Source organism: Patella vulgata, chromosome 2 (genome assembly GCF_932274485.2).
Source record: "Patella vulgata chromosome 2, xgPatVulg1.2, whole genome shotgun sequence".
In the NCBI taxonomy this organism is placed as follows: Eukaryota; Metazoa; Mollusca; class Gastropoda; family Patellidae; genus Patella; species Patella vulgata.
The window spans coordinates 26,546,597-26,559,441 of record NC_065880.2 but is presented as its reverse complement, the minus strand read 5'-3'; the positions used below and the strand labels follow the sequence as shown (position 1 = coordinate 26,559,441).

Genomic DNA, 12,845 nt, shown 5'->3' with positions numbered 1-12,845 from the left:
ATCATATACAGAACTATCATTCCATTTATCTCTACTGACACTCATTACTTTATATTTGTTTTGTTCTAATGTTCATCTAATGAATAAATTTACAGATGGGGTATACAAAAAATGGTGACCATGGCTAAAGGTGACCAGATTATCTTTATAGTTTGCTGTGGCATGAAAGTACGACATTTCGACCAAGACAACCCCAACAAAGGCTAATTATAATCGGTTAGCTCCTAGGTCTGTAACAGAAAATGTTGGCCCACCGATAGTGTAATCCCCCGCCCCCCCCCCCGCCTAAGGTCTTAAATTCATAGATAATCGACACAACTTTATATATATTTTTTTTTTGCCAAGGACAATCTTGCCGTTGACCCAACCCACGCCACGTCATTGAGTACACCCATGGCAGCTGAATTGTTCGAGCAGTCGACAAGGGTTGTCGTATATTTATTTTTTTGCGGGTAATATCATACAGATCGAATGTTAGAGCGTTCACAAGGTTCAGCTGTAGCAACAGAAATTGCTGAAATGCAATAGACTTCTTTGTTTTACTAAACTAAATAATGCACATAAATTTAATACAGATCGGACAATGTTTTCAGAGCGTTCAAAAGGGGTTTAAAAAAGTGAAACATGGGGTCGTAACTCTAGACGTAATTAGCGGAAATTGCTGAAATTCAATAGGATTCTTCGTTTTACTAAATATTACATATAAATTTAATACATTTCCATGTGGGCGTATACAAATAATTGGATTTAAGTGGACAAATGGTATTACGGAACCAGCCAGTAATAACTTTATACGTTTCTAGTGTATTGGTGGATGACCCTATCTTTACACCCTTAATTGACCGCACTATGACGACACCTTTACGTCCACTAAAAAACAAAACCAGTCTGTGGCAGTCACAATGGCTCGGGGGTATGGTGCTGGCTCAATAACAGGGTCCCGGTTTCTATATCGGTGTACTTCGTAAGTACTTCGGGATTTTTTCCACCAGCCTTGTTTCCTCTTGCGTGGGGGGGGGGCGTCCGAATGGTTAGCACGTGCGTGCTGTATCATACGGTCAGTCATTGCGTCAACTGGCGTGGTTTCGATTCCCCGGTTGCACGTCCATCCTCGTGGGTTTTCTCCGGGTCGTCCGGTTTCCTCCCATTGCTAAAGATCCCAACACGCAAGCGAATTATTGAAATAAAATTGAACCATGTGTTGGTCCCGAAATGACTTGGTTTGTGTCGATTGAACGTTAAACCCAATTTCTCTCTCTCTCTCTCTCCCTGTTTCCTCTTTCGGATGAGACGAAAAACTGAGATTCCGTGTATACCATTGACAGCACGTTAAAGATCCTCTGACAGATATCGGAATAACGTTAGCCCCTTAATTGCGCCGCATGTCAGACCTTAAACCCCCTTTGCGTTTCACAAACTCTGGTCTACTTGGGGAGATCAGTCATCTATCAAGTAACATTTTTTGTTTTGGCGTAGGCCTTGTGTGTGTTATACAAGGTCAAGTGGCGTGGAATCGACCCCAAGCTTTAGCGTTGGTTTTCTCCGGGTTCTCCGGTTTCCCCCTAATGCTAAAGATCCCGATGAGCAAGCGAATCATTGAAGTAATCTTGTACCATATGTTAGTTCCGCAATTATCTGATCTGTGTCGACTGGATGTTAACCCTCATTTCTCTCACACTTAAACAGCGATGGCCAATCAAAACTCGGCTGAAGAAGGCCATCGTTGTTAGCCGACATTCTGTTCTGGTATAGTCCGTTAGCCCTACCAACCCACAGTCATAACCAGAACATAGAGATAAGAAGCAAATATATATTTTTATTGCACTTGAGATGCATCGATACATATTATACACATACAAACAAAATCCTTTTAATCCATGGTAGGTGAGGTGTAACACCCTGTATATAAAAGTTTACAAGAACTATATCAAACAAAATGTCGAATAGTCACTTTATATCGCAAAATGTCCTGACAATCATCTATATGGATTCAGATTATGGTCATCAAGTCCCTTTTGACTTAGCTGACTCGCTAACAAGGAGGTCTTGGGTTCACTTCCGGTGCTGGTCGAGATAGTTCTTCAGGATTTTCCGGCACAGTTTCCCCCTTGTGGTGCAGGTAAACCGAGGAACCGTGTAGGCCGTAGCACCGATGTCCATGTAGTTGGTGCGGAAAAGTAGGGCGTTAAATAAACCCCATTCCATTCCATTTCCGTCACATGGATTGCAAATTGCGTTTTGTGAAGACAGTATATGGGAATACCGACTATAAGCTTCCTACTTTTATTTTACCATTTCATATTTCGTCTCGCTCTACAAGGCTCATTTTATAAACCGGAATAGTTAGGTAAGGGCTTTTTGTAATATATCGTCAATAAATAAAGCGTTTTAATATTTTTGAGAATGAAGCACTAGAAACTTATTTTTCGTTGTATGATACTAGTTATATTAGTCTGAATGAGCGACATCACTATATATATATATGAATAAAATCAGTAGACATGGTTATATGAAAAGAAAAATAATGCTGTTGAAAAGGGTTAATTTTAATTTATCACTTAGGAAATTCTCCTACCAATCGATTTCAGATTGTATCCTTATATAGTTTGAAACCTATGCACGCCCTGTTCTGGTTACATTCGCCTGTCACTATAATTTTAAAAAACCCCCAAAAAACAAAAAAAAACAACAACAAATTCTCGCGTTTGACGGCACAAGAGGGCATATAACCGTGTCAAAAAGCGTTCTCAAAATGTCTTATGTGACGAAGTACCGCTAAAACATTAAATCTAAAACGAGCGATTGTTTTGGTCAGTCAGTATAAAAGAGTTGTACATTAACCATGCTTGAAAATATATTAAAATGTCTGTTAAATGGTTAATATAAGGACGGTAAAACAACACACAACTATTTATATATAATAAAGCTATAAGGATAATATATATGACGTAATACACACATTATATACTACAATATCTATATCGCGTAATAAATCCACAATACACATTATAGTATAGAATTTATATCATAATATATTTATGGCTTAATAGTATAATATTATACATATTATATAATCATTATATCTATGACGTAACAGATCTACAATAATCTACAATCTATAACGTATAAAATGCACGTGTTTCTTACTAATACAGTTTATGGCGTAATAGTTATTATGTTACACTTAATATACACTAATAATGTGACGTCATAAATTATACAATACACATTATACACTATTGGCGTCTTTGCTATACAATTACATAATAGTATGATATATACATATCTATTACGTCATGGATATATAATACAATCCATTCATACTATCTCTGACATAATACACAGGATCACGTACCACAATAATATCTATGACGTAATAAATATATAATGCACACTATACTAATAATATCAGTTACCTAATTGATACTAACATTATCTATGAAGTAAATTACATCATAGATATATTTCACAATAATATTTACACGTTTACTTTAATATTTCATAATGTAGTCGTTTTTGGAGAAAAATGAATTGCATTGGTATTTTCATGGATAATGCTACAAATTCTCGTTTCAAATAAAAAAAAAAGAGTATATAAATTCTTTACAAAAGGGAGTACATATCCTTTAAAAAATGGCAGTACATATCCTTCAAAAGGGGGTACATGTTCTTTAAAAGGGGCTACATATCCTTTGAAAACGATAACATTTTTCCTTTGAAAAGAAGTACATATCCTTTGAAAAGGGGGTACGTATCCTTAAAAAGAAGTATGTATTCTCAAAAATGGAGTATAAATCCTTTAAAAAGAGTCCATATTTTCAAAAATGGAGTCCATATCCTTTAAAAATGAGGTACATATCCTTTAAAAATACGTACATATCCTTGAAAAGGAGTACACATCATTCAAAAATGAGTTCATATCTTTTGAAAAGGAGTAAGTATCCTTAAAAAGAAATACGTATTCTCAAACATGGAGTACAAATCCTTTAAAAAGAGTCCATATTCTCAAACATGGAGTCCATATCCTTTAAAGTGAGGTACATATCCTTTAAAAATACGTGCATATCCTTGAAAATGAGTACATGTATACAATCTTTAAAAGTGCCCACATATCCTTAAAAAGAATTTGTTATTCTCAGCAAGAGGAGTACATATCCTTAAAAAGAAGTACATATCCTTCAAAAGGGGTATATATCCTTTAAAAATGGAGTAAAAAATTCTCAAAAGGGAATACATATACTTTCAAAAAATGAGTACATATACTTTCAAAAAAAAAAGGGTACATATATATCTTCAAAAAAAAAGAGTACATATCTTTAAAATGGGGTACATATGCCTTAAAAAGGGAGCTGAATGAATATGGAAAAATAGTACATCTATCACATTATGGTTGATTAGAACTAAAATTACACGCCTTCTTTGATTCAATTAAAATAGTATACAATTTTAATTGTTGTAATTTGTTTTGAGAAGCGGCTATCGGTTTTAGGTCTCACAAAGAGCCAATGTTGAGATATATAACTGATATTGAGTTCATCAGTCGACAATCAAAGTAAGATAAATATGATAAAAAAAACCACTTCCGTTAATCTTCCAAAATAAAAATTTAGTGGAATGGATATTTATGAGATAAACACTTCCTGTTTAGAATTTAGAGGGCTTATTGTCCATTTGGCCGTGCTTGAATCATGAGAACACAAGACAGGATGGTCTGATCTAATACGTCAGTCTGGCGCTGAATAGGTTATCGAATCAAGTCTCATCGTTAAACAAAATAAAACACCCGAAGACCCTTTCAGAACTAAATCAAAGCGGTTTTGCACTTTTTAATCTAACTAAAATTTAAGGATAAAAAATACATGTAACTTTAATAACCCCAAATCAAACAAATTTTCACAATCGAATGAACGCAGTTTAAACAGTGAAATAAATATTGATATTTTTTAAAAAAAAAACCCAACAGTTGACCAACTTCGTACTCATAATATGATTAAGGCTTTTTGACTTGAGTCAAAATTTCATTGGACGCGGGATGTTGACTGGGTTTTATATTGTATCATTGCTTGACACAAACTGGAGAATCCCAGTCGAAATGACCCTCAGTATTAAACAGTTATTGGGCTAAGGTAATACCCAACACTAATAATTGGGCCCAAGACTAGCCTTATTCCCTCCTAAAATCAAAATAGTTCTCTCGACACACACTGTATAAACACTTCAAATTAATTTACAATTTCCTTTCGTTAATTTTTCCGATGAAGTTCAAATAATAAAACGAAACGCAAATGACATCTTATCTTAATCCGATTGATTAAGCACTACGATAATAATTTTTTTATATAAAAACAACATTAAAAAAATGAACACCATATATAAAACAAACCAAATTCTAATGGAGGTAGACCACCAATTATTCCCTCTATCTGTGTACCCAAATGTGCAGAAAAGTTAAAGACCGGCAAAGAGACAAGAATTAAAGATAATGTGTAATGCAGTGGTGGTCTGCTCCCTACTATAGAACAAGAGTTACTCCCCTTATGCTGTTTTTCCCCAGGTAATCCGACGTATCTCCATCGTCAGAAAATATTTGTATCATTATCACAAAACTTTGTATATAAAAAAAAGAAAAATATCGTGTTGGACAATTCTAATTTAATTTACAACCACATGACAAAATTGAGTGCTAACTGGGGACTTAATTCAAATTCCTATCCTAATCATTTTAACGCCCACACGACACAAACTAGGTCATTTCGGCACTAACATATGGTTCAATTTTCAATAATTCGCTTGCGCGTAGGGGTCTTTAGCAGTGGGAGAAACCGGAGGACCCGGAAAAAACCCACAAGGTTGGACAGGCGGCCTTACTCCTTGTCAATGACAGACCTTATGATACAGCACGCAGGCGCTAACCATTCGACCATCCACCCCCGCACCTCCCCGTCTATCATAGAACTAACATTCAATTCCTATCCTACTCAGTCTATTTCTAACAAAACAATTTTTAAGGTGGCATAACTTCAGCTAATTCTATGGTTAATTTCATTAGATATTAAACAATATTGTGTTCGGCAATTGTATTTGTACGGTTTGAACTCACTGTGTTTGTCTATCGTCTGTTCTATCTCTGTTTTATTATGCAGATTCCCCGTATTGTCTGTTAAGTCGTATAGACGGTAGTTACAAGATTCCAACTTGAAAATATCTTTATTGGCATACTCGAGAGTCTAAGTAACCTTTGAGTATGAAACTGTGACTATTGACGCATATACGCGCGTCAGTTTCCATTGGAAACTCGCAATTCTCGTCAATACGACATTATTCGAATGCAACGTTAAATCAAAATTGCGGAAATTTTCAGTTAAAATTCAGGTTTTGGCAGGATCGATCAAGCAGGATAGGAATGTCCACCATAATAGCTATAACCTGTTTTTTCTACATTGTATATACCACCCACCCTTCCCCTAATAATAAACCGCTCTTGAAATAACTTAGTTACACCCCTTTGTAATGACGGCTTTTCTTTCACATATTGTTCCTCCTTGTAATACTGGTCGATTTTTCGTCATAACGCCATTCATACATTTACCAAATTCTCCCCACGGTCCGAAGAAACATCTTTCTGTAACAAATAAGAAATGACATTTAGTAATTTGAATTAGATTATGGAAGTAAATTACTGCATTGTTTATTACTGCGCGATTGCTTGATAAAAAATTCTGTCAAAACGTCTGGTTCCGTGTACACGTTGGTGTGCACGTAAAAGATCCCTTGGCTGTTGGAGTCCGATGCAGAGTAGGGCGTAGCGCCGCAGTCCGGGCAACATTTCCTTGCATGGCGTATGGGTTAGGCCTATGTTATTTTTCTATTCTATTTTAGTGACTAGAATTGGTAAATATTAATTGATCTACGGTCTTTAATTATCTGCCTCTAGTCCCTAAAATAGAAAAAAAGTCGAGTGGACGAATAACTTATTTTTTGTATGGTTTTTATACGTCCACATTTCAGTGTGTGGGCGTTTTATGTCGTCACCCTGTCCGTCGGTCCGTCAACAATAATTGGCCTAGAGGCTAAAGTTTTTGACGGATTGGACGAGTTACGCCCCCCCACCCTACACACCCCTTGCAGAAAACCTTGTAAGCATTGGGGTCATGAGAGAATGAATCCTATCGATTTTCAACTTAACTTTCCGTTCTGGGGTAATTTAGTTTGGGTGTGTGTGGGTGTGTGTGTGTTGTGTGTGTGTGTGTGTGTGTGTGAGAGAGAGAGAGAGAGAGAGAGAGAGAGAGAGAGGGAGAGAGAGAGAGATTCTTGTTATTTATTCTTTTTCCACCTCAATCAACTACAATTAAGCATATAGTGCAAAATGAGTTTGCGAGTTGAAACTAAGGGAGAGATAAATGGGGTTTAACGTCCACTCGACACAAACCAGTTCATTTCGAGACTAACATATGGTTCAATTTTATTTCAGTTATTCGCGTCCTCGTGGGAGAAAACCGGAGGACCCGGAGAAAACCCACTAGGATGTTCAGGCGACCCATACTGCTTGTCTTGTGCAACCGGGGAATCGAGACCAAGCCAGTTGACTCAACGACAGACTTATGATACAACGCATAGGCGCTAACCATTCAGCCATCCAATCCCCTAATGTGGGTTGAAGCATTTGGTTTAAAGCATTGGGATCATGAGAGGATGGACCCTATCGAAATTCAGCTTTCAGCGACTTTCCGTTCTGGAGTTATACCGCCTTTTCCGAAAAACCTTGTGAACGCGATAGAGGCTATAGTTTTTAATGGATCTTTTACATATTTGGCTTGGAGCATTGCGGTCATCGATATTCATAATCCGAATAGTGAGCTAGCCCCACCTCACCCCACTGCCGTGGGAACGCGATACATGATAAATTTGGTTGGAAGCAGTGAGGTCATACGAGGATGAACCTTAGAGATTAGATTTCTTCAAGGAACCTAGATCATCATCAAATTTGCTCAGCACCCTAGTCTTCCTCTCGGATACGTTGCAGTTGAGATAAAGCTCCACGCTATCTTTTATTTTGTTTTTCAGAAACATCCAAGATTTACAAACGATATGAAACATTCATAAATCTCCATTAAAATTCGGTAATATGGAGAGGTTACCAAAGTGAAAGTAGATCTCACCTTTACCGTTAGATCTCAAACATGATCTCTTCAATGATTGTTCTGGTTTACAAGATTGGGGATCACCCTTCACTAATTTCTTTGTTCTGGTTCTAAATTTAGTAATAGGATCACATTCACTCCAATCACCCAATTCATATTTACATTCTAAATAATAAAATAGAAATAACATAAATAAATAGGAGTGTATTCAAACATGCATCCGGCTTATGAATTTATATCAAAAGGGTCATTTCGTAGCAATCTGGGCCAGCCAACGCTTTACTGACAGACAACGCCTAAGCCTCTAAATGTACCAAAACTAAATGTATCAAACCCGTTCTAGATCGGAGCGGAGTTGAAAACGTGGGTCAGTGGGCACCAGCCAGCCTCGATGCTCTGTGGTTTTGATAAGGTTATTTTACATAATATAAATTATAAATAATTCCATAAATAGCACAATGGCGCCTTACAATTTAGATCTGGGCACTCCCTTTCCTTTCTGACACAGGTCTCTAAATTATAACTGGTCCTTTCAGTAAGTTTCCTGGGAAACACTAATTGTCCAAAGCGATACTCATCCACATTGTTTAAAGGAGCTAAGTCGCCAATGTTTGGGACCTAGAAATTGACACAAATGCGTCACAACGCATATAATAATGTAATATGAATGTATATAAACTGATTTACATTCAATCATTTCTGTTTTTACTGTAATTTCTAATCAGTTAAGTTCGGCGAAATACGCCAGAAATCTCAATCGAATGGCTATTTCCAGAGTCTGGTTACACCAGTCTACACCGAAATTATTTATTGCGCATGGGGTCCAGATAAGAATATAGCGTCACCGTTTAACATGACTTATGGAATAAGTCTAGCCTCGTTCTTCGAGCCCCTTGTTACAAATGACGCTGAAACGCATTATGGTACACGATTCGTGTACCAATGGTAAAATGTTGTTTTTTTATCTTAAATATTGGATATCAGAAGCCCACCCTTTTCCGGTAAGATCACAACATCAATGTTGATTTAAATAGACAAATAGTTTGTGTCTTCAATGTCAAAGAATTTGGATGATATTGAGTTAGAGACTTAGCTACTTTAATATACGTTGTCTCTGATGTTCAGAATGATTGTCTACTACATACTGGTAACATCCCAGGTAGAAATTATAAGTTCCTGATGAATTGGACGAATGTGAGATTTTGTATTTATCACCCAATAATACATTCTACAGTAGATATCGCTTGTGTGATAAATTTCATAATCTACGAGATATCGATTTACATGAATTTGATTGGTCAGTTGAAAAGGAACTACTTTTTTTTATTTCAAAGAACAGTTCTTTTTTTTTTTATTAAATGTAACTTCTTTCGTTTCATTAAAAATGAACTATTTGTATTTAATTCACCTTGATGGAAACACTGGGTCAATATAAAGGACTTTGCAATGGTTGAATTGCTGACAAAAAATGAATGATGTATCACTCCGCGGTAATGTAATCAAGTTCGGTAAAAGTGAAATCTATAGCAAAGAATTATATTTATTTATTGGTGGCCATTGTATTGGGTGCACAATACAAAGATTGACACTTTAAAGCGTATTTCAACTTACTTTTTTTGTTTTTTAAACATTTTTTAGAAATAGTTCTGGATTTCTCACAATAGGCATTATTCCCATTTCCTAACATATCAATCCGGGTCATTAGATTAGTGGATGGGTCGCACGGTGACCAATCTCCTTTAACAAATTTACATCCTGAAAACAATAAATAATAATAATTAATGAATAATGTAAACTTTAAATGAGCTTGTTGAATTTGATTAATTTAAAACAAATCTAGAACATATATCTTTTAAATAAAAGTAGGCTACTTATGATTTTGTGCAGTCTATATTCTGGCAAAGGAAAAGAGTCAAGCATTAAATGTGCGTTCTGAACTATATTCTGAAGGAAACTGAAGAAAACTGAATGAAAGAGTCGGACATTTATGTGGTTTAAAACTATATTCTGCCAAACGAAAGCGTCGGACATTTGTGTGGTCTAAAATTGTATTCTGACAAACGAAAGAGTCGGACATTTGTGTGGTATAAAACTATATTCCGACACGGGAAAGGGTCAGATATTTCGGACTAAATAATTAGAGTTTTGAAATTAAAAATGAAACTTACGACTTCTACATTTTCTACTGAGATCTTTAGATCTAGGACACATGTTGACATTACCAGCTTTAAGTGTTAATGTTCGAGTCATGGTATTAGTTCTAGGATTACAATCACTCCATTCACCAAATGAATATTTACACGCTGAAATATAATAATAACATTTGTTTAGAGGGTATAAGCGAGATGAAATATAATGATATTTGTATAGAGGGTACAAACTGAAATATAAAATAACATTTGGTTCGAGGGTACAATACAAGCTGAAATATAATAATAACATTTGTTTAGAGGGTATAAGCGAGATGAAATATAATGATATTTGTATAGAGGGTACAAACTGAAATATAAAATAACATTTGGTTCGAGGGTACAATACAAGCTGAAATATAATAATAACATTTGTTTAGAGGATAGAAGCGCAGCCATTCTTGTATAATGAAAACATGCTGAAAATGATCGAAACTAATCACTCTTTCACAGTATTCTACGCAAATAAAATACTGTAGAAAAGTTGGGTCTGGTTTTGTGCCCATTTAACGTTACCCCCCCCCCCCCCACACACACACAGAACCTTCAGACTAGTGGACTGAACACCGCTTTTCAAAGAAAATGTCAGGTAGGTGTTATTTTGGGACAAAATAAATGATAGCACGAAACGAATTTAAATCAGATTGTCTGTAATTACAATCTACGGTGAAGAAATAGATTAGTGACCCCATTGTTTAGCCCTCCGTGTCTCTAGATTAAGAATGATGCTGTATAGTTCTGTCTGGCATCGGCATTCCATGTCAATTTCTTTTTTCTCAATACAACGATTGATTGTTGTTATTTATTATTTTTCAACCACAACCAAGTACAATTAAGCATACAGTGCAAAATGAGTTTGCGAGTTGAAACTAAGGGAGGGATAAATGGGGTTTAATGTCCACTCGACACAAAGTAGGTCATTTCGGGACTAACATATGGTTAGATCTTATTTCAATAATTCGTAGCTGTCTTTAGCATATGGGGAAATCGGGGGTCCCGGATTAATCCCACGAGGTTAGACAGGCGACCCTAGCCCTTCTTACATACAAGTTGGGAAACGAAACCACGTCATTTGACTCAATACCAGACCTTATGACCTAAAGCACACACATTAGACCATTCTGACACATGTTATTTGATAATACTTACTTGGCCCAGCGGTAAACGCTGCTCGTCCACACGATCTAGATAAAGTTCTAGTAGCTTCACATTGGGCTGGGTCGCCTTTCTTTAAAGATAAAGTTCTTTCCATTTTATTAGTTACAGGATTACACGGTCCCCAGTTACCTTTATCATATTTACACGCTGAAAAACACAAATTAACAATTCATCAATTTACAGTTCAGATTCTCCGGTTCTCAACTAAAAGACAAATTGACCCGGTGTGTTAAACGGACCCAGAATGACTTTTAGTCCATGAACTTACTTGGGAAAGTATAAATTTTAACCAATGACCTAAATAATCTAAAATTTTAATCTAGCTGATAATACCAGAAAGTGCTTTTTGATCGAGTTCCCAATCTTTCCATTGTATATATGGGAATGCAACCATTATAACCATTATTCTATGCTCTCTCTCTCTCTCTCTGTGTGTCTCTCTGAGCATTATAAGCCCAATGATTATTGACCTCATGGTACTCGTTACCAGTGCTTCGAGAACAGGATAGATAGGTGGTTCATACTGCGAGCTACTGCGCCCGTTTGCTGAACTTTCTTTTGAAATTAAAGATTGTAGTCATATTAAAGAAAATAAAATGAATGGAATTAAACAATACTCAAATTGTGCAATATTAAGAATGAGAATTTTTACCATGGGTAGCAGAAAAGGTTGATTAATAGAAACTATGATTGGATATAAAGAAAGTATGCGAGATGGAATATGTCTGGTGTTAATAAATAATATAGTCAAAAGTTGTTATTTAATGGTCAAAATTCGGACATTTTCGAATTCATAATGTCAATTAATATCTAAGAGATATTGTAAATCATGGTAAAAATGTAATTTGTGCGTGATAAAAAGAAAGAAGACATTAGACTTTAAGAACGCTATACCTAGATTAATGATTTTGTACTCGGATCTATTAAGAAACTGGCAAGTAATGGGAGGTTACAATAATTTTAGTCCATAGAAAGGTGCTGATGGTCAAGATAAATGACGAAAATTCTGACATGACAAAATCATAGTTCATGTTTCTTCAAGGCACACCGTGGCTGGAAACTAATAAACATTTTCGTTATTTTGATATTTGTTTCTTTTAAATATTAATTCAGAGGATTAAAGTTAAAAAAAAAGAAGCCTCAACGTAATATAGATACATATACTATCTTGGTCTCCAGATTCGTGGATATAATTGGATATCATTCAGGCGTGAACAGACAATTACCAAGAAATTAGGATGGCAGCATAATAGTAATAAGAACAAGGCCATAAGTTAGTGGGGATTGGTCGACTTTAATATTTGTTTAAGACTACCTTTAATTGTGTATGGAATACTTGAACGCCTGATAAATAATA

General features: G+C 35.7%; 1 protein-coding gene across 1 annotated transcript in view; it reads right to left on the bottom strand.

The window, feature by feature from the left end:
* Nucleotides 1-1,796: 1,796 nt before the first annotated feature.
* Nucleotides 1,797-12,845, bottom strand: part of LOC126810457 (uncharacterized) — an 80,058-nt gene continuing 69,009 nt past the window's right edge. Inside the window, exons 6-10 of the mRNA XM_050535547.2 lie at nt 11,480-11,635; nt 10,310-10,444; nt 9,753-9,896; nt 8,160-8,306; nt 1,797-6,622 (exon numbers count right to left, since the gene is read on the bottom strand). Of these exons, the coding sequence (XP_050391504.1) occupies nt 6,492-6,622; nt 8,160-8,306; nt 9,753-9,896; nt 10,310-10,444; nt 11,480-11,635 (713 nt within the window). The 3' untranslated portion in view covers nt 1,797-6,491. The remainder of the gene's footprint in view (nt 6,623-8,159; nt 8,307-9,752; nt 9,897-10,309; nt 10,445-11,479; nt 11,636-12,845) is intronic.